The sequence below is a fragment of the Artibeus jamaicensis genome, unplaced genomic scaffold, assembly GCF_021234435.1.
Source record: "Artibeus jamaicensis isolate MK-2021 breed Jamaican fruit bat unplaced genomic scaffold, CSHL_Jam_final contig_415, whole genome shotgun sequence".
Lineage (NCBI taxonomy): Eukaryota > Metazoa > Chordata > Mammalia > Chiroptera > Phyllostomidae > Artibeus > Artibeus jamaicensis.
Window position 1 is genome coordinate 20,957,141 of NW_026521823.1, and position 25,829 is coordinate 20,982,969.

A 25,829-nucleotide genomic window follows, 5' to 3' on the forward strand; every position below is an offset into this window, starting at 1 on the left:
TGGGCTTAAAAAGCCATTTTGACCACACATTTCAAAACAGGGTTAGAGTTTTAAAGAGGAATTTCCAAGCATGGCCACTGCTTACTTTCCATGTCGATAGCACCAAACCTCTGTGCCAGGTATGTGCAGAAACATTTTTTATTGCATGCTTTTGGAATGAGTCAATAAATGAATACTTTCTTAGTACCCTCCATAAAATTAAGACAGATTATTTGAAAGGAAAGTCACACTTTAGTATGTCCTTTAGTCTGGAAACACTTTCACGTAGCTAGTCCATAGTGGTGATAAGCGCTTCTCCTTGGAGTTCCATTCGAGAACACCCCCTTTTGGAAAGGCACATAACTGGGGTGCCACATGTGTCCACGGCTCTCGCGTGTTTTTGTTGTTGGGGCCCGGAGCAAATGAGGATGAGTCCCCTCCCTGCAGCCGGAGGCTACTTTGACAAAGTGCTCTCAGGAACGGAGGCATGTTCTCCCACCAGAGCACAACCGGTGCTCCCTCTCCTCACACACCGGAAATTTAACCATCAGTTTTGTCTTTTTCCCCCTTGGTTAAATATTTGCAGTGCAAGTATTCATAGGAAGACTAATTAGCTTTATCATAAGTGATCAGTATGTGGACACCATCTTTTAGCCAATTAGAAGTTGGGTAAGAAGACTTCCCACCTTCGAGAGTGTGCAGTGTCTGGGTGGCTAAGGTGCCTGTGAAGTTGGCTCAGTGCTTTCAGACACTTTCATTGGGTTCTGGGTGCTCGTTACATGGGGAGCGGCTTAGGGACCCAGGTCTGAGCTGCAGCAACTGGACTGCAGCTGAGTTTCCCCACACGTGTGTGGGTGGGAGCGCCCACCACACTGGGTTGCTGTGAAGAGGGAAGCCACTTGTGCAGAAGCCGAGAGTGGGTGTTGGTCATCATGGCCTGAGTGAGTCCCTGTGTCACAGCCTCGGAAACCGGGGCCTGGAGGGGTGAGGAGACGTGGGGTCTGTCACACAAGGAAGGAGTCTGAAGCTTTCGTTTTAGCCTCTCTGACTCCAAGTTCCTTTTTAAAAATTTTTTAATTTTTAGCTCATTCTTATGGGAAGAACTGGAGTCTCCGACATACTGAGTAACTTTTTCAGTTATTTTCCTCTAGGAAAGGAAAGAGCTAGGAGGTAGACGTTTGTTCTGTATAAATCATGTTTACTTTTCATGTAGCGTTTTGGCCCGTGTGGCCGAGGAGACCTGTCAGTCACTGTGTCATAAACAGTGACATAGATGGAATTCCTCGTAAGGACTGGTCCTGTTTTGTGAGTCATGGGATCACAGAATGGTTGCTTCAAAAATGAAGTTTTTAAAAAAAATATATTTTATTGATTATGCCATTAGTTTTCCTATTCCCCCCACCCTGCACACTCCTCCCCAACCATCCCCCCTTTTGTTTATGACCATGTGTCACAGGTTCTTTAGATTATATTTCCCCTACTATTCTTGCTCCCCCATCTATTTTCTATCTACCGTCTATGCTACTTATTCTCTGTACCTTCTCCTCCTCCCACTCTCCTGTTGCTAACCCTCCATGTGATCTTCATTTCTATGGTTCTGCTCCTGATCTAGCTGTCCTCTTAGCTTATCTAAGAAAAAGAAGATAAAAAATATGAACAGTGAAAGGACAGCAAACTCACAGTTATTAACAACCACACCTAAAACAAAAGCAAAAGTGAAGTTTAATGGAAGAAAGGAGACAGGGGTGTTTTTAATTCCCGGACAGTTTTAGAGACTGAGGGGAAAGCAGAGCAGGGCCTCCATGGGCACCGCCCGGGGTCCCCCCCCCCTCCCCCCTACGGTGGAAACCACGCCTCTTTCATTCAAAGGGAACACTCTGTTATCTCCTTGGATGGAAAATCAAGGCAGACCCACCTTTGTGAATCGTTTCCTGGCAAGGTGCCTCTGTTCCACAGTGGCTTCTGGTGGTGAATGTTCTTTGTTTTTGCTTGTTTGTTTTGCATTACTTATGTCAAAGCGATTGGCATGACGATGATGGTCTGTGTGTATTTTTTAAATAATCGTGGTCTAGTAGCCCATCAATCGATCAATGAATAAGGATCTTCATTTGGAATCAACTGTGAGCCCAGTGGAAGCTCATTGCCTAGGTTTTGTCAGCAAATGTCTCTTTGAAAACGAGTTTGGATGGATACCCGGTTTGGCACTGATTCGCACAAAACCACGGAAGAGAGTGCCTTTGGGATTCTAGGTGTCTTTCAAATGGCCCCTTAACAGGAACTCAACAATTTAATCAAGATGAGCGCCTGCTGACTTGCATTGTGGGTGGTTTGCTGATAACCCGTCTGGTATGAAGTAGTCTTTGAGATATGTTCCCAGAATGTTTGGGATTTAAATCGTGTGGATTATTTGGTCAGAACTGGAACCCAGAGATGCAGCTTTAGAGAAACTTGCTTGCTTATATTGGTGGGGAATCTCATCTAGTGAGAGGATTAAAATAAAACCATAAACAAAAGAGCAAAGGGTGTGAAGACAAGTCCCATTTGTTTATTAAATTGATACATCTCATAGGAAAAGAAATGGCTCTTTTGAAACTTGTGAACTTGGCATTTATTGCCTATATATTTAGCTGACAGATATTTTCTCCCACAAAATATGCCCTTTGAAAGCTTCGTATCCAGGGCTTCTCTGGAGGCTCCAGGTGGTGGGACCGGTTGGGCAGCCGTGTTTGTGCATGTTTGCAGCACGCTGCCCCGCCCTTAATATGCGTGGGAGAGCAATTATCACTTCACAGGCAGAGCCTTGGCCCTGTGGCTTCTTAGCTTGCTTGCCAGCAGGGTGATGCAGCAGCACCCAAGGACATGTGGCTGGAAGAAGCACTAGCTTCAACTATATAGCCTGCAGTCTTTTTTCTTTTTTTTTTTTTACAGGGGTCACATATTTTCACCTGTCATTTGTGCACTGTGAAGTCAGGAGAGCAAATATTTCTGTCCCTTTAAAATTAGGGGACGGAGCAGCAGCTTACCAGAAGTGTGCAGAGTGGGATGGGCCCAGGATTGGATCACAGGTCTTCTCATCTGATAACCTCTCAGGTTATGTCAGGTGGTAATGATTTTATTCAACTGGATTAAAAAATATGGGAAGGGCCCTGGCCGGTGTGGCTCAGTGGATTAAGTGCCAGCCTGCAAATAGTCAAAGGGTCGCTGGTTCTATTCCCAGTCTAGGGCACATGCCTGGGTTGTGGGCCAGGTCCCCAGTCTGGGGCACGTGAGAGGCAACCACACATGGATGTTTCTCTCCCTCTCTCTCCCCCTTTCCTCTCTAAAAAATGCAATAAATAAAATCTTCTAAAAACCATGGAAAGGGTCAAGGAAGAGGAAAAACTCCAGGTGTTTATAGAAGGCGAGGCGTGGCTTTGACTCCACAGCGATTCCTCCTGTTTGTTGACTCCTGCTAACAACTCGGGTGGGCAACACATGACTTCGCGTTCCTGTGACTCACAGCCTCATTGCCTCGCACCGCAAATAACTCTCTGATGAGTAAGGTTTAGAGTGACTGAAAAATGCAGGGAGCAGTTGTTAGCTTAGGACTGCTAGGCAAACACTTGTTCTTTCAAAACTGTGGCATTTCACTCAGCACATACAATTCTTTAAAGTCAGGATAGGTTAAAGCATGATTTATTTTTTTTTGGAACAAAGTGTCTTTACTCTATTTTGAGGTGCTTTATAGATCTTCATAATTTTTGTAGTTTCTAGGAAATAGAAGGCTGCCTAGTGAATTTTGGTGTAATCTGGGAACTCAGTTTCTTCTATTAAGTAGAGGATGGTACGTATGACAACGCGGACTTTGCGAAGATGACACTTTTATCTTCATTCTACGATGAGGAGTGACAGCTGGTTCTACCAGCTGACATTTGCCAGTGCTCCCCTTGCGTCTGGCAAGTGCCGGCTGCTTCATATGCACGGTCTCATTCAATTCTCAGTGACTCAGTGGGATGGGTGCCTGGTATGCCACTGCACCCACGGAAGACTGAGCATCTTGTTCAGAGTCACAGGCAAGAAGTGGCACAGCCCAGATCCACGGGCTCCACACCCCGGGCCTGTCCTCGCCCAGTAATTAATTGTTCGTGCCATGTTGAGTGTTAAGAAATGTGGCCCAGGCAGCCGCTATAGACTGACAAGCCCTGCTATAAATTTAGGCTTTCTTTTTTGGTTTAAAACTTATGGAAAACCATTTTTGTCTTAGTTCCTGACCAGGGGCCTTCGATGAGTTGACATCTATATGGCTGTATAAGTTGCTAATTGAGAATTTCATTTTACCATCAGTTGTTTTGACTTGTTGAGGTTGAGGCAGCTAGTACATACAGTGTGAACATTTTTGAATGTTCATGGAAACATCCAGAGAAACTCTTAAAACATTTTAAGAGAACTTTTCATTTTCCTTAAGTTGAGTGGGCCACACCCTGCCTCTCCCTCTCCTTCACGTGCACACGCGGTCACTGTGCATGAAGACACACGTCTGTTGGTCCAGGAAAATGGAGAAACCAAATGGAACGTTTTTATTTACCAAGTTACTGTTTTATACCCTTAACAGTGATGGACTATTTCTGAAGGCATATTGCGTGGTAAAATACGCTAATTTAGGTTTAAAAAAGAAAACTAAATACAGATTAAACATGATTTACTTATTTATTTACTTAATTTAGTTTTCACATAGTTGATGCAGTTGAGACAGTCTCACTGAGTGCTTCTAAAGTGCTTCTTTTTTTCCTGTCGTGTGTGGATGGTTCTGTAACTTTCTAGAAAGTTAAACTTTCTGAGCCTCAATCTTCTTACTGGTGACAGGAGAATAATAATGATTATTGAATTTAAGGATTGTGTGGATTTTTATAGATAATGAGAAAATTGCCTAGCATAAAAAATGGCAGCTCCCTATTTCTTTATCCTTTAGATGTAGGAGATAATAGGAAATCGACCCAAATTTGGGAGAGTCTAGTCCCTTTTGAATGGTTTTCTTTTTCCAATTTTATTGATTATGCCATTACAGTTGTTCTATTCCCCCCCTTAATTCCCCTCCACCCTGCACCCCCTTGCCTCCACCATTCCCCCCTTTAGTTTATGACATGTCTCAAGTTCTTTAGATTCTATATTTCCCATACTATTCTTGCCCCCCATCTATTTTCTATCTACCGTCTATGTTACTTATTTTCTGTACCTTCTCCCCTCTTCTCCTCCTCCCACTCCCCTGTTGCTAACCCTCCTTGAGATCTTCATTTCTATGTTTCCACTTCTGATCTAGCTGTCCTCTTAGTTTGCTTTTGTTTTAGGTGTGGTTGTTAATAACTGTGAGTTTGCTGTCCTTTCACTATTCATCTTTTTTATCTTCTTTTTCTTAGATAAGTCCCTTTAACATTTCATATAATAAGGGCTTGGTGATGATGAGAATTTGATCTTATCTGAGAAGCACTTTGTCCTTCCATTCTAAATGAAAGCTTTACTGGATAGAGCAATCTTGGTTGTACGTCTTTGGATTTCATGAGTTGGAATACTTCTTTTCAGCCCCTTCTTGCCTGTAAGGTCTCTTTTGAGAAATCCATTGATAATCTGATGGGACCTCCTTTGTAGGTGACTGTCCCCTTAGCTCTTCCTGCTTCTAGGATTCTCTCCTTCATTTTAATCTTGGCTAATATAATGATGATGTGCCTTGGTGTGTTCCTCCTTGGGTCCAACTTCTTTGGGACTCTGAGCTTCCTGGATTTCCTGGAAGTCTATTTCCTTTGCCATATTGGGGAAATTCTCCTTTATTATTTGTTCAAATAAGTTTTCCACTGGTGGTTGTGTCTTTCCCCCTTCTGGCACCTCTATAATTCGGATGTTGGAGTGTTTAAAGATGTCCTAGAGGTTCCTAAGTTTCTCCTCATTTTTTTGAATTCTTGTTTCTTCATATTTTACTGTTTGGCCATTTTTTCTTCCTTCTGGTTCACTCCCTTGATTTGAGTCCCAGTTTCCTTTTCATCACTATTGGTTTCCTGTGCAATTCCCTTCATTTCAATTAGTTTAGCCTTCATATGTTCCTCTAATTTGTGACTAAAATCAACCAGTTCTGTGAGCATCCTGATCACCAGCGTTTTGAACTGTGCATCTGAAAGTTTTGCTATTTCTTCGTCGCTTAGAGTTATTGGCTCTGGGGCTTTGAGATCTTCCTGAGCCATTTTTGGTCTGTTCGGCCTGTTAAGTATGAGGAGCGGAGCCTTAGTTGTTCACCAGGGTGGGCTGCCCAGGTCGCTAGGTTGTGACGCTGTATGTGGGTGTGGGGTCAGAGAGGGGAAATGGCAGCCCCCTCTGCTGCCTCTCGCCGCTGGGGCCTGCTTGGTCCCCTCTCACCGCCCACTCCCTCGCTGGTCTATCTGCGCACGAATGCGCGACCACAGTCAACCCGCTGCCCTGCACCCTCGCTGGGTCTGCCGGGTGCTCACTGGGTCGCTCACTGGGTCGTTCACTGGGTCCGCCCATTGCAACCCCATGCCTGGGATCTGTGCACCTGAGTCTGTCTGACCGAGGTTTCCTGTGCAACCCTGCTCTGCCAGCTGCTGGAGGTCAGGCTGAAGAATTCGTTATCGGACTTCTGAAAAGTTCAATTTTCTGTGTTCCGGCTGTGTTTTCTGTTGCTAATATTTTGTTGTCTCTAAACTTGGTTGTGTGAGAAAGCACGGCGTATCCACTTATGCCTCCATCTTGGTGGAAGTCTATCTGAATGTTTTTTAAAAAATATCAATTTGTATATCTATGACACAAGATACACCTGTGATTGTTACAAAAAAGAATAGTAAAAATAGAAATATTAAAATTAGCTATTAGCCCTGGCTGGTGTGGCTCAGTGGGTTGAGTGCTGGCCTGCGAACCAAAGGGTCTTGGGTACGATTCCCAGTCAGGGCACATGTTTGGGTTGCAGGCCAGGCCCCCAGTAGGGGGCACACAAGGGGCAACTACACGTTGTTCCTCTCTCTCTCTTTTTCCCTCTTTTCTCTCTGTCTAAAGTAGTCTTAAAAATTTAAATGAACTATAATTCTATTACTTAGAAATTATTACTGTATTTCATATTTACTTATATAATACATACTTATAGAGTTATAGTAATTGAGGTCATACTCATGTTACTTCATAAATTGCTTTATAATTAATATGTTAAGGATTCTTTACAAGTAAACCTTTCATGACATGAGTGTAATTTCACGTAGTTTTCTGTTTCCTGGTTATGTCATAACATAATCAGCTTCTTGTTGTCGGGTATTCAGAGGGTTTGCAACTGCTGCTGTTACACATAATGCTGAGAAGCAGCCCCTCCACTTGCGTCTTTGTGTTCCTGTCTTGTTTTCTTAGTGCAAATTCCCAGGTCTGCACACAGTGTGTCTGAAAGGACACATGTTTAATCCTGCAGGTGCATGTTACAAATTGCCTTCTAGAACTGTTTGATCATTTTATTTTTTAAATGAAATTTCATTTTTTAAAATATTTTTATTTATTTATTGTTAGAGGGGAAGCGAGGGAAAAAGAGAGGGAGAGAAACCTCAGTGTGTGGTTGCCCCTTACGTGCCTCCTAACTGGGGACCTGGCCCACAACCCAGGCATGTGCCCTGACTAGGAATTGAACCAGTGACCCTTTGGTTCACAGGCTGGCCCTCAACCCACTGAGCCACACCAGCCAGGGCTGTTTCATCATTTTATACAACCTTCAGTGTTGTACAGAGCATGCCAGATCCCCATGTTCTCAAAATGTAGCCTATTATTTAAAACTCTTTACTTTTTATAGTCTTCTTTCTAAACAGATAAATAGGGCCTGGTGTTATATCATAATTATTTAGATTTAGGTAAGTATATGTGCATAAGAGTAGATTAAGAGTTTGATACCTGGAGGAGGGTAGCCTGAAAGCTACTGTGACTTTGCCTTTCTATAGTTTTTTGGGGAGAAATGAAACTTTCTGGGTAGTTGGGTTTTCTGAATAGCTCTGTATATCCCATTATTTCTATTTTATGAGTTAATATTGCAATACAACTCAACTTTGTCTGTATGGTGCAGAGGTGTTCCTTTGAGGGCTGATTATTAGAGTGTGGTCAGAGTGTTAACTTGAACTCAGTGAATGCATGAGGGTAAGCACATCCTGCCCTTGACGACCCCGGGTAATCCATTGCACGGCATCTTGGCCATTACAAGCTCGTAAGTAGGTGCTGTTTTCTGCTTCAGATGAGTAGACTGGAGTTCAGAAAGGTTATTTAACTTGCCTAAGATCACACAGGTGTTAGGTAATTAAAGTGGGATTGGGATGTAGTTTTGTCTGAGTTGGGCCTTATCTCTTTTTACTGCATCACTTGCTACAAATCCGCCTTCTTGATTGGCCGGTCCAGGAATGTTGGCTGTTCCTCTTTGGTTCTCTCCTCGTGTTTGCAGGGCATGGCCTTATTTTCTTCTAAACCACTTCTACTAATCTGCATTGATTTGGAAACATAATTGCTAGATTGTTTTACTGGAGGGCAATTAAGTATTGGTGGCTGTGAGTGGCTTGTCTGTGTTTAGAGAAGATGGGCTTCAGTGTGTGCCTTGATGTTCCTGAGACTATTTGTGCTCTTTGGCTTTGGATAGCAGTTCCCAGGTAAGTGAGATATTACTGTGTTTCTTTGGTTGGGACCAGTGCTCACCCTGAGTTTGCATTAGGACTGTTTGGGGAAAATGGAAGAGTTTGTGCTGCACAGGTTACCTGGGACCCTCTGTGGGCCACTCAAGGTCCCCTCCCACCAAAGGTACCATTCTATTTGGTTTTACTGTGCTTTTAAACTTTGTGTTTACTTACGTGGCTATGAATTTCTTGCGGGAAGAACTGCCTTGTTTTTTAAGCTCTCCACCTAGTACCTTGGTTAAGTGCTGGTAACAGAGACTCGGAATTCACGCTGTGGAGTCTCCCTTCTGCAGGTTAGTGCCATGCACAGGAGAAGGTCTTCCGTTCTACTTGCCCCTGTTCTGTGCCACCTCCTGGCCTCGGCTCCTGTTTGTATTTCTCGAGCCAGCTCATGAGAAACTGACTTTAGTTCTCCAGTGAACCACTGATTTGTCAGTTAACAGACAGTATGCCTAGCTATAGCTGTGTTGGACATTGTGGGGAAGATGCAGAGACATCCTCTCCTGTAGGAGTTCCAGGTGGATGGTAGAGTTAGTGGTGGTAAGGACAGGGGAAGGGGGAGGGCACTGTAGCTCACCTAGGAGTGAAGATCGTATTATTTCCAAGATCGTATTTTCTTGTGAAGTGGCAGGTGGAACAAGGACTCCTGCCCGCACCCTTAGCTGGGGACCCCACCCCAAGAGTTGTTCTGGGGCAGTTTTTTCCCCACTGTTTTCTCTGTGACTATTTGATTGTTTCTTCTATGGAACCCCCTCCCTCCCATCTACTCAACCAAGAGCCAGAATCTCATGGAGATTTTTCCAGTTCATATGTAATAGCCTTAAGTAGGGAATTGTCTGCTTAGAGTTCTTACCCTCTACCTTCTCTGTTTTTTGCCCATCTGTGTCGGGATTTAACCGTCTTCTCTCTGGGATGTTTCTGTAAATAGCTCTTCAGACAAATCAGGGCCATTTCATGAACACATTTAATAAGGAGAGTTGTGTCCTCTGCTATTTAGCTTTGAAGTGAAACTTAAGGAACTTAAGGATGGAATTAAAATTAATTCTGTGCATATATAGTTGGTATTTCAAGTTTCTGTCTTAATTTGTTTTTATTTAGTCTTAGTAGAATAGCTCACCCACAGGCTTTTTTACAGAAAGTTTGTCAAAATTTATCTTCGAACTTTTATTATCCATAAAATGGTTACATGACAGAAAATGCTCATTGTGGTTTTTTTTGGTTTATATATTTTCATACTACAGTGGTTAACCTCTTTCTCTGAAACAGAACCACATGCAATTTTTCATATGGAACAACTTTTGACATATGCACATTCTTTAATTATAATTTCAGATGAATATTAATCTGATACTGAATTTGACTTGTATATTATCCCTGATTTTAAAAAGTTAATACCCAAATTTGTCTTTCAGGAGGTAACCGAGAAGAATTTTGAAACAAAGGATTTTCGAGCCTCTCTGGAAAATGGTGTTCTGCTGTGTGAGTAAGTATTGAAAGCATTTGAAAAATAATTTGAAAGCAAAAGAGTGTGTGTGTGTGTGTGTGTGTGTGTGTGTGTGTTATGAAGTATCTTCACTCCCCTCTCCATGGCTGCCGTGGTCACAGATATGTTTTCTTGGTAATAAAGTGAGATTTGATCCCTGCGAATCAACACACCACAGTGCCAGACAGTAGGAAGGGGTTACCAATCTCAGTGTCTAAACATAGCATCGGGGAAATGATGTGTTATTTTAAATTAGTAAACAAGACAGATTCTGTTATTGCTTGATGGGCCAGTAGGGGTGGGGGGTGGAGGAGAAAACCTTATTACATGGCACCAGCTATCACTTACTTTGATTATTCCAATGTATGGAATTACCAGGATTAGAAGTTCATAGGAAACTTTTTTCTTTCATCAATAAATAGTGGTGACTGTAGAATAAACATAGGCAGTAGCACATTTTCCCTTTCAGCTCTAAGTGGAGTCACTACAGTATCAGTTTGAGTCATGGGCTATTCTTTTAATTATTGTATTATTGAGAATCACATCCTAGGCTTTGGGATCTTTAAGTAAAATGGTCTTATGCCATGATCGGCAGTATGAGGACTACACTGAATGTTTAGTGTAATGGTTTGTTTCTCAGTGGATGTATAGAACAGTTAGCCAGGTATGAGACCTTTTGGGGTGAGGGGCAGGCAGGATGTGAGGATGAAGGTGTGAGGGTTCAGGTTGCAGAAGTAGCTGATAAGTTACAAGAATGCACTTGAGTACGCACTCACATTTTTGAAAGCACTGAAGGATCCCAGTCGATATCCTTACCACATAGGTATTGTATTTGTGGAATCTGACCACAAGTGAGCACTGAGAGTGCATGTGCTTGTACTTAGATGATTTTGATTATCCTCCTAAGGGGCAGTCGTTGGCAGCAAAGATAGAGTCAAAGGCCTGGGTTTGATTCCTTGCTCCATTACTTTTTGGCATTTGAGCAAGTGACTTAACATTTGAGTCTTATTTTCTCACCTGTAAAGTGGAGGTTGGGGTATTTGACCTGCCTCCTTCACAGGGTTGCAAAGTTCCATGAGACATAGGCAACTTAATCAGTTTATATAAGCTGTCAAACTTTGTAGAAATATAGACTGTTGCTAGGAAGATGGCCATGTAGATAATAACCTCTGTCTTGTCAGCCCTTGCAATAGGTGTTGGAACTTCTTTGTCTTAGAGAAATATTATTAAGTTGAGCCATAGCAACTGTCCACCGACTCGACCGTTTGTAACCTACAGAAATGTCACTTTCATGTGGCTCCAGTCAGTATGTCGTAGGACAGGCATATGAAGAGGCCACAGGTAAAGCTTAAGGGATGTATCTTAACCTGTTCTGATGTTATCTTCAGAACTGTTGTTGCCAAATGGTGTTGAAACTCACTTTAGTAGGCGATGTGAAAACTGTATGATTTAAATATGCTCTCTTGTGCTCAGAAGCCGGAGGGACAGAAATGACTATCAGAGAGATGCATGTGATCTGAAAACTGCCTTGGCTCTGAGTGTGGACCAGTGATTTTCAACCTTCTTCATCTCATGGAACACCAAAAAATATGCTACATTTTTTGCTTAACTGACCCAACAAATAAATGTGATTTTGATTCATCCACACTGGATGTCTGTTGTTGTATTGTCTATTGTTGTGTTGACTGAATAGTCAGGTATTATCGAATGTTTTAAACACTCTTTCAGCACACGCGTGCGTGTCTTACAGTAGAGCAGTGTGCTGCAGCACACCAGTCTGAAATCGCAGGTATAGACTGTTTCACTTAGTGGTTTACAGTCAAATAACGTTGATGTCTGTGGTCAGCCCCACAGGGCAGGAGGGGGCAGGTGGGGTTGTGTAGGAAGTGTGCCTGTGGGGTGTGGGGCTGTTCTCACATGTATGAGAGCATTTAACCCACATGGGTGATCTTGTCACAGGAGTCGCTTCCTGGTTATATACTTCCGGTGATGAACTTACAACATGTTTTAGGAAATCCCCCCTTTGGGGGCATCGTTTCCATAACCAGGTCATTAAACATATTTGATAGTGACACTTAGTTTTTTATTTAAAATGTAGTTTATGCACCAGCCTGGGGTCCAAGTGACTTGAGGGGATTTCTGAAAGCTATATCAGGCCTGTTCTCAGTAAAAATATTCAGAGTTGATGAAAAACTGTTTTGGCCACAAGCAGTACTGTTAAATAATTATATAAGTTGTACCTTAATGGTCACAGCAACTATTCAGATGAATGCTTAGAGATATACTCAGTTTTTTAAAAAAGTCGCTTTCATTCACAACTTCCAAAGGTCATTCTTAGCTTGTTTCCTAATGAAATACACCAGTTTGGGGCGGGGTGTGTTACCATAACAGTCTAACCAAACCGTTTAGAACCAAACCCAGGGCTCTTTAAACGACTGGGTCCCGGAAGTAGTGCAAGTCCACGCGGAGCGGTGGTAATCAGCAGCTGTGGGTCCTGTGGGACAGCAAAGTACTCGTGACGTTTGTGTTAAAACAATCTTTGTCTTCACTGTGACTCACATTTAGAGCCGTTGGTTAATGCAGGCATATTGATCTAAAAGGTGTGGCGTTGGGAAAGAAGTCCAGGCAACCCTATTCCGTACAAAACTGTGACCGAAGAAAGCTTTCCTGGCCGGTCTGCTGGCAGGCATCTTTGTTTGGTCACAGCCCCCTGAGTTATAATGCGTATGACAAAGGCAAAATCAGTTGTTCGGAAGCCTGGTAGTAAACCCCAGCATTTTCAATTAATGGTAGATATTGTCAACTGTATGTTTTTGAGGTTATTTACCCATGAGAGATTTCAAGTTTTGGCTGAAATATGATTAGATATTTTTAAAATATGAATTCATTGACTTATAGGCCAAGGCTGACTTCTGTTTGATTCACTGCCAGAAAAGTTACCAATTCTTCTGCAATAGAGGGTTTGCTTGTTGCCTATTAAAAATCTTTAGGCATCTTAGTTCATTATCACTATGAAGAATTTTATTATTATTTTATTTAGTAATTTCAGCGGTCTTTTATCCTCTGATTTACCCTTTTGAGCTAGCATTCTGAAATAAAGGGAAGCGTTGGAACAAGTGACCTTATTGGAGTTCTCACGCACCTGGTGGTGTACGGACACTTTGATAGCCAGCGCTGGGCACAGACCCTGCACTGAGGTGTCAGACAAGACACATGCCCGGGTAGTGAGGGTATTATAGACATTCGTCGCCTTTTAATCTGATTGACTGCTGACATCCGCATCTCCCATTAACGTTGCCATCTCAGTCCGTTTGACCGGGATCTGAGGAGTGCAGGGCTGGAGAAAACCAGCCTGGCTACAGCTGCTGTCGTCACGCCTCTGCTGCACGCCTTCGACATGCAGCCTCTCTCGGCTTTCCGGAACAGCGAGACGGGAGCAAAGTCCCGTCTGGGGTTTTTTCTCATTAGTGAAAGGATTAACAAGAGTCTGTAAGTTGATTTTAGCTGCTCATTATAATTTTCCATGAATTTTATTAATAGCATTCATTACTATGTCTCCAATCTTCATTGTCTGTTATGAATTCCACCTTACTGTATATTTTTACTTTGCAATTTTCCCCTCTATAAGGATCCACAATCCTGTTTTGTTCTATGGATCTAGCAGAATATTTCTTTGCTAGACATATTTAGTGGCATGTCGAGCTAGTGATACATGAGGTAGTAATTTCATAAGATACAAGGTACTTAGGACGGCAGTCTTGAAATATTCAGTGAAAATGTTTTCCTCGCGAAGTGAGAAGATGGATTTGAAGGCTGTCTTATTGGGTGTGTCGCTGGTTAGTCAGTATTTCCAACCTATCCTTGGAATAATGCCACATCTTGTCTCTTTCCCAGGTTAGTGGTGCCGCAAAGCGTTCTGCCTTCCGACTCATGATTCAGTTACTGAGAAAACTCTTCCCACACTGTCGCCAGGCCTTCTTTTCCGTGGCTGGCAGCTGGGAGAGAGTGAGGCAAGACATTCCCCTATTGGTTTGAGAAATCCTGTTTCTACTTACACCTGCATGTTAGGACTACGCTTTCTGCCTAAAAGTGCCCAAAAGTGCGGTAATATTTTGTTAAAGATGCATTTTGTAGAAGAAAAACGTTAAAAAAATACACCTGTGAATTGACCGTGAGACACTCAGGTGATTGTTTTAAGATATTAGGCAAAATAGGGAGGTGTGTCTCTTCTCATTTATGCCAGGAGCGCTCTGTCCTTGTTTAGGGAGCAACAGGGGCACTTGTGGGGCTGGTGGCCTCTATGCAGTGCCCCCCATGAAGCCTAGAGGCTCCTGTGTGATGGAGGAGGCTTTTCCTTTGAGCACTTTCTGGCTTTGAATCACCCGAGGTCAGTTGCTTCCATACAGCTCTCCAGTGTAATATTGACCCTGATCAATACTGCCAGCCATGGAAATTTAAGTAATGGATACTATCTTCCTCACTTAAAGTAATATAAACTTAACTCAGCAGTAGGTAAACAAAGACACACGTGTTCAAGTTCATAAAATAATGGTAAAAATTTTAAACTGTTTTACTTTATGGTGATGGTTCGTATGCTTTCATTTTCAGCTTCATGGTCAATTTTTTTCTTTGTAATTTCATGTCTATGTACAGTAGAAACATCATTCAAAAAAGACTAGCATATCAAGCTGAAGGTAAGCTTGGAAAACATTAATTAAAAAATTCACTTCTGTTAAGGGAGTTGCCTTGTAGACTCACCGCAAGTTTGGTAGAAGCCTTTTAAATTGTAGCCCCACACTTGAGGGTGGAAAGATGATGTAAGTTTTAGGAACCTGCCTATCCCATCTATGGGGCTTTCTCATCCTCAGTGTAAATTATTGAGAGGAGAACTTGCAAGATTTCAGTGATCGGGCCTCTGAGAAATAGATAAGAATGACGGTGTACTAAAAAATAAGAGGCAGTACGTATGTGTTAAGTTTATGCGATGTAAAGAGTTCATATTAAAGTCGATCCACAAGAGGCCCTTGATGTAGGTTTTCGAGGCAGGGAAGGTTCTCAGGTGGGCACGTGGAGAAGGGTGGGCTGGGCATGGGATGGGGAAAGCATGGGAATTCTGGTCGGAGCAATGAGTAGATTAAATAAAGGGAATAGACGTTGTAAGAAGGGCACATAAGTAACGCGTCACTTAAATTAAAAGTATAGTAATTGCCTTATATGAGAGACTTAGTCTCTAGAATTTTTATATGCTAACAGTCATCAGTCAGAAGATTAGCTGGAATACAGCAATAGTGATAATGTGTAGGACATTGTTTACTTTAGAGAAACATGAGGATTTTGTTTTTAAGAAGATTTTGTTTATTAATTTTTAGAGGAAGGGGAAGGGAGGAAGATAGAGAGGGAGAGAAACATTGATATGAGAGAGAAACATTGATTGGTTGCCTCTCTCATGTGCCCTGTTGGGGACTAAACCTGCAACCCAGGCATGTGCCCTGACTGGGGGATTGAACTGGTGACCTTTTGCTTTGCAGGATGACACCCAACCAAGTGAGCCACACTAGTTAGGCAGAAACTTATTTTTATATGTAGAAAATTAAGTGGTAAGGTATAAGATTTGAGAAATGGAATCATAAACTACATTTCTGTATAAGGTAATTGATGTCAAAATTAATTTATAGTTTTAATCCAAATCTCATATAAAATCTAGTCTAATTTTCATAGAAAAGGGATTACTGTAACATTTATGTAGACTAATAAGTGATATGAGAAAAATAAGAAAAAATTAAAAAATAAAAATTTTGGTGGAAGAGTCTAATCTAATGTTAGAATACATGACAAAACATGACAAGGTACAGTATTTAATAATTATGGGCTGCTTTATGAATGTGCATATGAGTGTGACATCAAGGTCAGGAAATATGTTCTTATACAAAAGAATTTCTATTGGGATAAATAATTAATTTTAAATCTTATCATATTATCAATAACATAGAGTAAAATAATAAGCTAGAGAAATACAACTGAGTTTAAAAATCTATGAAGGCAGTTTAAGTCTCTCAGTTTTGAAGAAATAGGGAAAATAGATTTTAATATATATAAATAGATATTCTGGGAAATATTCTAAAGGAATATTATAAGCAATAATGACTTAAAGATCATCCAGAGTTCAAACTGGTAGGGTACACATTTCAAAACCTCAAAATCAAGTGAGCAAAGGATATCATCAAATAATTCACAAATAAGGAAATACTACTGGAAATAAATACAGAATTCTTCACCATTGTTAGTAAGAAATAATTATGCTAAGACCAAATTATTTTAATTTAATTTAATTTTTCAGCCATAGTTTACATTCAGTACCTTTCCGGTTTCAGATATACAGCAAAGTGACTGGAAACCATGCCCTGTAGTCACCCTGCTGCCCCTGCACCCCCCCCCCCCGCCCCATTCCATGTTATCTGGCCCTTACCCATTGTATCTCCCTGCTGCAACCCACGTGTCTGGGGCTATTCTGCAAATACCAATCTGCGCTGCTTAATCCCTTCACGTTTTCATACAGGTCCCGGCTCCTCTCCCCTCTGATAGCTGTTAGTCTATTCTCTGCAGATTCTATTTTAAAATGGAAACTAGTATGTAATTTAAAATCTGTTGCAAACCACCTTCCATCACCATGTATTTGGCCTGGGTGGTGGGCACACAGTGTAAGATGCAGATCTGGTATCACAGACGTGCACACTTCAAATCTGTATGGTCCTATTAACGAATGCCACCCAATAAATTTAATAAAAAAATAAAGAAATAAAATCTGTCACAAACTGTTAGCCATATTGAGACAAAATAGTCTGTACTATTCTCAAATTGACCAAGAGAATATAAGCTGGTACAGCTATGAAAAGCAATTTGGCAATACCTGGTAAGTAATTATATGCAATTTTACTATTTAATATAAAAATATATACTTATTTATTATAAAAATGATGACTTGGCAATAATCTTTCTTTGGTGAATCAAAGAAAAGACTACAAATTGGGGAAAAGATATGCAGAAAGCACTTTCATGGGGGAAAATGTTATATGAACAACCTTAATATCTAAAGTGTGACATGTAAAATCAGTGCACATTTTACATCCCTTTCAGTGGTGGTTTGGAAAGCTGTGGCACTGTGGACGATCGTGCTGCAGGTAGCGGACAGGTAGCTGGCCACGACGTCGCTGCACCCCGGTGCCACCAAGAGCGCGAGGAGTCGCGGCTGCGTGGTGCCAGGAGGCAGGCAGAGGAATGCTGCCTGGTGCCAGAGCAAGTTGGTTCCCATTGCCAAATTCCTTTCCAAACATGCATTAAGGGCTTAACATTAACGATTTTACCTCTAGAAACACAGTCAATAACATTGCGACAAGTTTGCTTGATGAGAGATGTTGAATCACTAAATTGTACACCTGAAACTAACTACTGTAATATTGTGTATCAACTATACTTAAATAAAAAATAAAAAGAAATAGTAAGGAGCATGGATAAAAATATATATGGACATGCACTGAAGCATTTTGACAGTGGCAACAATTGGAAGGAACCTCAATCCAACTATAAGAGAATGACATGTCACTCTCACGGACATGAAAGGATGGAGAGGAATTTAGCAATGTCACTTAACAGTCAAAAGCAGAACCAGGACAGGAACCCGGAGACCCTCTGCTAGACACCCGTGGTTATTGATCGGATGTTGGAAATGTCCTGCTACTCAGCAAGATCCATTAGTGCTCTGACTGCTGAGATTGTTTGGAATAAGAAAACTGCTCTCAGACCCGTTAAGCTTTGCTCGACTCCCTGCAGGATGGTTGCTTCAGGCAGAACTGGGAGGTTGAATAAGGATGTCCTGTCATAACAGAACAATGATACGTTTTATTGGTACTGACTTGTTGCTGCTGTTCCACACATTTTCACATTTTATCATGTGTTGTTAACTGTTTATTTCTGTGGTAGGCAACTCAGCAGTATTCGGAATTACTACCATAGTTCTACAAATTGAACTTGCATGAATTTTAATACCCATCTTTAAAATTATAAATATTTATACCAAATGCTTTTATACTTTGAAATTTTAAAATTAATCTTATTACTTTATCCATGGAAATGTGATCACTAACTACTCAATGTTATTTAGAGAATATTAGAGCTTCTGAATTTAGATGGAAGTAATTAATTTGAAATCTAGTAAGGAATTTATTTAAGATAATCATTCCCCCCTCCCCCACCTGTCATCCTGCTCTCCATCTATGAGTCCGTCCCTATTTTCTTGTTAGTTCAGTTTTTTCATTAGATTCTACATATGAGTGAAACGTATGGTGTTTGTTTTTCTCTGACTGGCTTACTTCACTCAGCATAATGTTCTCTAGGTCCATCCATACTGTTGCAAATGGTAAAATTTTCTTCCTTTCTATAGCTGAGTAGTATTCCATTGTGTAAATATCTCATAGTTGTTTTAATTGCTCATCTAGTGATGGACAAGTGGGCTGCTTCCATATCTTGGCGATTGTAAATAATGTGGCATTGAGTATAGGGGCGCTTATGTTCTTTTGAATTAGTGTTTTGGGTTCCTTCAGATCCCAGAAGTAGGATTGCTGGGTCAAAAGGCAGATCCATTTTTAATTTTTTGAGGTATCTCCATACTGCTTTCCACAGTGGCTGCACCAGTCTGCATTCCCACCAACAGTGCAGAAGGGTTTCCCTTTCTCCACATCCTCACCAGCATTTGTTGTTTGTTGATTTATTGATGATAACCATTCTGATTGGTGTAAGGTGATACCTCATTGTGGTTTTAATTTGCATATTTCTCTGATGATTAGTGATAGTGTGGATCTTTTCATATATGTATTTGGTCATCTGCATGTCCTCTTTGAAGAAGTGTCTATTTAGGTGCTTTGCCCATTTTTTAATTGGCTTGGCTTTTTTTTTTTCGGTATTGAGTTTTCTAAGTTCTTTACAAATTTTGGATATTAACCCCAATCAGATGTATTGATGAATATGTTCTTCCATTCTGTGGGTGGTCTTTTAATTTTCTTGATGATTTCCTTTGCTGCACAAAACATTTTTAGTTTGATATAGTCACATTTGTTTATTTTTTCTTTTGTTTTCCTTGCCTGGGGAGATATATCCGATAAAATATTGCTGTAAGCAATGTCCAAGATTTTGCTGCCTATATTTCTTCCGTTGTTTTTTATGGTTTCAGGTCTAAAACTTAAGTCTCTGATCCCTTTTGAATTTATTCTTCTCTGTGTTATAAGAAGGTAGCCCAGTTTCATTTTTCTTCACATATCTGTTATATCTTCATAGATCTGTCCAATTTTTCCAACACCATTTGTTGACTAAACTATCTTTAGCCCATTGTATGTACCTGCTTCCTCTGTCGAATATTAACGGACTATAAAGGTGCTGGTTTATTTCTGGGCCCTCCATTCTGTTCCATTGATCTAAGTGTCTGTGTTTATGCCAGTTCCTTGCTGTTTTGATTATTATGGCCTTATAGTGTAGCTCGATATTAGACAGCATAATTCCTCCAACTTTGTTTTTTCCTTCTCAGAATCACTGTTGCTATGTGGGGCCTTTTGTGGTTCCATATAAATTTTTGAAATTTTTTTTCTAGTTTTGTGAAATCTGTCTTTGGAATCTGAATAGAATTGCATTGAATCTATAGATTGCTTTGGGTAGTATGGACATTTTAATGATGTTAATTCTTCCTATCCATGAACATGGTATAGGAAGACCACTTACCTGTATCTTCTTCTATTTCTTTCTTCAGTGTCTTACAAATTTTCCAAGTACAGGTCTTTTACATTCTTGGTTAGGTTTATTCCTAGTATTTTATTTTATTTTTGGTAACTATTGTGAATGGGATTGTTTTCATTAGAACATTTTAATGTACATTCTGGTTCATCCACAGAAGAGACTGTATTCAGTCACTAAAATTTATGCTATAGATGTATAGTATTTCTATGGACAATATAATGAACTAAAACAGTAAATTATATGTTAAAAAAGATAACCAGTCCAATTCCTAATCTAATAGTCTACGCTCTTTATCAACATTTGATGATAAGGAGAGAACATTGAAGTTTGTCAGTCAACAGAAAAAAAAGATGTGTCCATGTTGACAGAAGCAAAAACAAAACAAAACAAAACTCAAAAGTAAAACTAAAACTAAAACAAATATCATTTCTAACATTTGAATGAAACTAAAGGTAAAATCTATCTAAATTCACTTCTCAGAAGATAGAGGTTTTGAATTATTAACAGAAAAAAATCTGCATTAAAAGTTAGGCAGTAGCTTTTAGCCAATATTTTTAAAGCACCTGCTGAATGCCAGGCACCTTGCTAGTGCTAGGAGATGCTGTTTGAGTTTAGGGAGTATTCTTGTGTGTGCTGAGCAGCCTCACCGTCTGGCTGCTCTGTGGCCGATCACATACAGCGCTCTGCCTTTTGTAAGCATTCAAATGTTTGTCGAGCAAAATTGGCCTCTGGAAGAAAACTAGGCCAACTACATCTGAGTAAATGTCAAATCATGGATTAAACAAATATTGTGGCTCTTTCTAAGGAAATGTGTAATGTCTTTATTATATGTTTTAAGAATTTGAGTTACTAATAGGAAAAGTTTGTCTGCCATGGACTATAAAAATGTCATTGACAAGAAGATATTAGAGATGTATGTGTCAATGACTTCCCAAATAATTTATTGTTTGAACAGTTCACTCATGGTGCATGGATGTGCTCACTGATGTCAGCCTCTCTGGTGCACTTGGAAAATCTTTAAAAATAGGAAGCCAGAAGATGTGCCTACATTTTATACCTCTGCTGAAGAGCTTCCCATTAGAGGGGAAAATAAGGTTTTACATTTGCAACTAGTTTCTGAAGACTAACAGAGAGAGCATCAAATTCTGATTAAAACCTGTAACTGAGCTGGACATCACGGACAATTTTCTGCGTTGCACCTCTGAGTTTTAGTCATGTCACGTTCACTGGTGACAGGGTTTTGCAACAGAGCCAGCTTTCCAGCATCAGTTGTGCCACTCAGCTCCCTCGCACTGAGTGTTCTGGGGGGAGAGGAACAGGAAGCAGACTACGCTGGACAGGTGAGCTGAAGGAGAGGGGTTGCAGGTGGCGTCGCGAGCATTCTGCTACGGGGGGTACCAAGTGCCTGGGAGTTTTCTGTTCCAGTTTTGAACTGACCAGAAAAGCTGACCTCTGAGGGCTGGCAGAGCACGTCACCAAGTTTATGCCATGGCCTGGGTGGGAGAGGCTCTGTGGCGTAGCTGTATGATGCTACATGGAGTTAGAGGGATGGATATGGGAACGTGGCAGCTGAACTGGTCCCTGACTCCTTTAGTTCCTTGTGCACAGAGGCGACAGGAAGGTTGTCATGTTGCCTGAGTGACATAACAAAGGTTACCTGAGTCTCGACTAGAGCCAGTCACCTGCAATCACTGTTGCCTTTAGGAGCATGTGTAACCAAAGACTGTTTTTTATGCAAAATAGTTTCATTTGCACGAGAGTAGTATTTCTCTTACATGCCACTTGTATTTTATTTGACGTAACACTATGCCTCATTCCTTTAGATATACTTAAGTGTCACAGAAATTTAAATTTTATGAAACTTCTTCTTCTCCCAATTAAGATTATTCTAAAAGTTCCTCCTTTAATTGTATATGAAAATGATTATTCATAACTCATAATTTGATAGGATGTTCAGTATTTGCCAAAACTGAATGTGCTTTTTGTCCATATTCTAGTGCTTAGAACTGGTACCATTTTAAGTGTTGACAAAATAAAACAGTGTTTTTCTCAAGTGATTCAACTTTTCAGAGGGTACTTTATGTGTTGCATCCAGAGTGTTGGTGTGTCCCTGTGGTTATCTCTGTATTTGTACATGCCCTAGGAGGCTCGGCAGTGGAGAATCACTCTGGTCTACCGTGTCCGTGTGGTTTCTAAGTCACAGCTCTGGAACCTGCTGATGAAGGGGAAGTCAGCTAACTACTGGGAGACAGCATTTATCTGGCCATTTCATTGACCTCTATCCCCTACTCCCTTTGGCTGACTTAGTTAAGAGTAAGCTGTGTTATTATCCATCCCAGAAACTATGTTAAAGAACACTCTGGATATTACTAACACTGTAATGACAAAAATAATAAGTGAAGTAAACAGGTACTTCATCTGAATGATCTGGACAAAGCCTGCAGTGACTCGAATGGGTGGGGAAGGAACGTATGACACTGTTTCTCTACCAAGGACAACTAATGTTGACGTTTCCCTGACATTTTGCAAGTTGCCCCAGCTCACTGGCTTTTAACAGTTACCTGTATAATACCGTGTATAATGCGCACTTTTTTGCCCAAATATTTGATGGGAAAATAAAGATGTACATTATGCATGGGTAAATGATTACATACCCCAAGCTTAATAATGGGTACAATAATCCTGTGTGTGATACGCACAAAAACGTGGGTGCTCATCGTACACGGGAGCACACTGTGCATGGCAGATGCGGTACTATCAACGGAAGGTTATGTTTAAGACCCAAGCTGCTAATAAGGAAGTGATTGCCAACTGGTGGTCAACGGCCACAAACCTATTTCTTGATCTATTCTGTGCCAGACTATCTGTCTTAGGTGATGTTTCAGTTGCTAGTTCTACGCATTGCAGGAATGCCGCCTTTAATGGAATTTCGGAAAGGCCTGGTATAGGGAACAACTAGAATTAATTTGAAACCCTCATTTCTTTATAAACCTGCTCAATTCTTTTCTAGCTCCTTAGCTAGTCATTAAAGAAAAATAAAGCATGTGGGAAGGGAGAAAGCCTTCCTTCCTACATGGCTTTTAGTACACAAATATGTAATTGGGAATTAAGGAGTTAACAGTTTCAGGAAGTGCTTCAAGTCAAGGAGATGGTTTTGTTAAGTTGTCTAAGGATTGTTGCGTAAAGAAACTGTGAAAACAGAAAAACATCTTTTGTTCTTCAGACTAAGTCTTCATAAGCCCCTGCTTTGTCATTCTGAATCCTGTCGGACAACATTCTGAAGGTTATTAAATCGAGACTTTTGTCTTTATGTTTAACACATTCAAGTGTGTATATAAATCTCTGGAATGCTGAAGGAGTGACATTCCACAAGGGTTAGATTTTTTTTCTGTCGCCCATTGTTAAGAGGAGACCAGGAAATTAAGAATGTTTGATTCTTTCTTCTTTATTTGCTTTCCGAGTGGTGCTCTGTTAGAATTTTTAAAATGTGCTTTTTTGGGGGTGGATGAATTATTGAATAGGCAAGTCCCTGTTTCAAGTTATTGTTTTTCTGGCAGTGATTAATGATTATTTCACCTGGCTAGCATCAATACAAAAGCATTATTATGGCATTAAATTTCTCTGGGGCCTGGCACTGAAGTAGTCATCAACAACAACAACAAAAAAGAGTCCACGATAACCTAGATTTAGAACTGAAAAGTGTACTCCAAGTCATAGTTGTCAAAGCTGTGGGGTTTTTTTTTGTGTTCTGGGGTCAGGAGACAGGTCTCTGTAGACTGTCTTAGCAACTTCAATTTGTTCAAATATAGATTCTGAGGTAACTATTAGCCTAGTTTGGGAGTTCTGGTACCTTTAATTGAATTTTTCATTCAGTATTTTGCTGTGGTGACACAGCAGTCGATCATAGCCTTGAACGAGTTACCAGGAAGAACTAGGTGGCCATTAGGATGAATTACACTGCACTCTTTAAACATGGAAAATGGTACATATGCAGTTTTGAAACTACCTTGTAAAATAAGGGTCAGTTTACATTCAGACATTAAAATGTCTACATAAATACACATATAGCTATATATGTACATTGTATATTGAACCTTGAGAAAAGCCTACGAACATTATTAATTACTATAATTAATTACTATAGCCACATTAACTTATTTTATTTTTTATTCATGTAAAAGGGTAAAAAGGAATAAATAGTACTATCAATCTTCAAAACTAATAAAATAATGATATATGTGAGAAAAAAAATCAATGAAAATGATTAGTAGAAAAAGTATTCTTAGGACCAAACAAACTAGATTATAATGAAGAGATTCTTAAACAGGCTCTATGCAACAACCAAATATTACCTTTCTTTAATGAATGGGGAACTGGCTGTTGGGAAAGACACGGCTTTGGATGTAGTCTGAGAATGTATTCTAAACAGCATTGCTGTTTGCGGCGCTGTTCTGACTGTTTCTTCAACTGTTTTCTTGGCTGTTTGCTTTCTGTTGGGCTCTTGGCTCTGAAGAACATTGAGGCTGGCACATAGGAGTTTTGAGAATGTTAAAAAAAAAACACTGAACTGCTATTGGCATTCTTGTCCTTACATGTCTTATTTCTTTATTTACTTTCAGTTTGATTAATAAGATTAAACCTGGTGTCATTAAGAAGATCAATAGACTCTCCACACCAATAGCAGGTTTGGTAAGTAAATGATCTCCAATACTAGATCTCTTTGTTGTTGAAATGTAAACAGTCACAGATAGCTTCTCTTATCTGGAATTATTATAGAAATTAGGTTTGGGGTTTTTTGCTCCAAAAAAGTGTGTTTCGTGCTGCCCCCCTTACACCTTCAGTACCTCTCTGTTTCCCTTCTGCTGGGAGGTTTTATTTGATCTATTTTTTGTTTGTTTTGATTTTTGTGCTCTCAACTTCACATGTCCCCCTTCTTGGCTTATTTCTTCCACAGAGTGCATTTGTTCAGGGTCACATTCCTTTGGAGCTCAGCCTGTCTCCTTGAGCACAGTTTAGGAAAACTGTCGGATGTTTACCAGTTTTTATGTTTCTGGTACTTCCTCCTTATGTAGTGCCTCACTCAGTGCACAGAGCTTGGAGTGTGTTTGCAAAATATTCAAGCCCTGTTAGCTCTTGGACTTTAGGTAATAGTTTTCCTACCAACACCCTGGTGGGTCAAGACACTGAAGAGCCCTGGCTGGTGTGGCTCGGTTGGAGCATTACTCTGTAAACCAGAAGCTCACCAGTTTGATTCCCGGTCAGGGCACATGCCTGGGTTGTGGGTTTGGTCCCTGAATGGGGCACGTGTGAGAGCCAACCAACTGATGTTTCTCTCCCTTTTCCCTGTCTCTGAACTCAATGAGCATGCCCTCAGGTGAGGATAAAGAACAATAACAATAATAATGACATAAATTCATTGACACAGATGAAGTAATCAATGCATTTTATTACTTATACTATACTATTACTTATTATTATAAAAGAAAAAAAAGACACTGAAGGGACCAATGATAAGATGGAGCCATGTCTTTGGAAATAAGTCATTTATCACTGTAATGCATATGATGATTGATTTTCAAAATGTTAGCAATACCTAAAAGTCAAGGTTGATGATAGAATACAGTTAAATTTAATTTCACAAAACACTGGAGTTTAAGAGATAATAATTAGAATGTAAGGGAAGAAACCATTCTCTTTGTAACAGTCAAAGAGAATGTGCTTGTAGTACATTAAGGAACCTTCTGTTTGGCCACCATGTGTATGCAGATGTTAGAGGCACGAAGAATGAACCATAGCAATGCCAAAATGTCTGGGTTTGCAGCTGTCATAAAAATGTCATCGGGGTGGGGGGGGCGGTATGGGGTAAAGGAGGTCAAGTATTCGGTGACGAAAGATGTGACTTTGAGGGGTGGGCACAA

General features: G+C 40.5%; 1 protein-coding gene across 5 annotated transcripts in view; it reads left to right on the top strand.

Moving 5' to 3' along the window:
• LMO7 (LIM domain 7) overlaps nt 1-25,829 on the top strand; it is a 214,108-nt gene that overhangs the window by 61,168 nt on the left and 127,111 nt on the right. For all 5 annotated transcript variants that reach the window (XM_053665513.1, XM_053665515.1, XM_053665516.1 and 2 more), the window contains 2 exons: nt 10,061-10,131; nt 24,531-24,600. In XM_053665513.1, the coding sequence (XP_053521488.1) occupies nt 10,061-10,131; nt 24,531-24,600 (141 nt within the window). The remainder of the gene's footprint in view (nt 1-10,060; nt 10,132-24,530; nt 24,601-25,829) is intronic.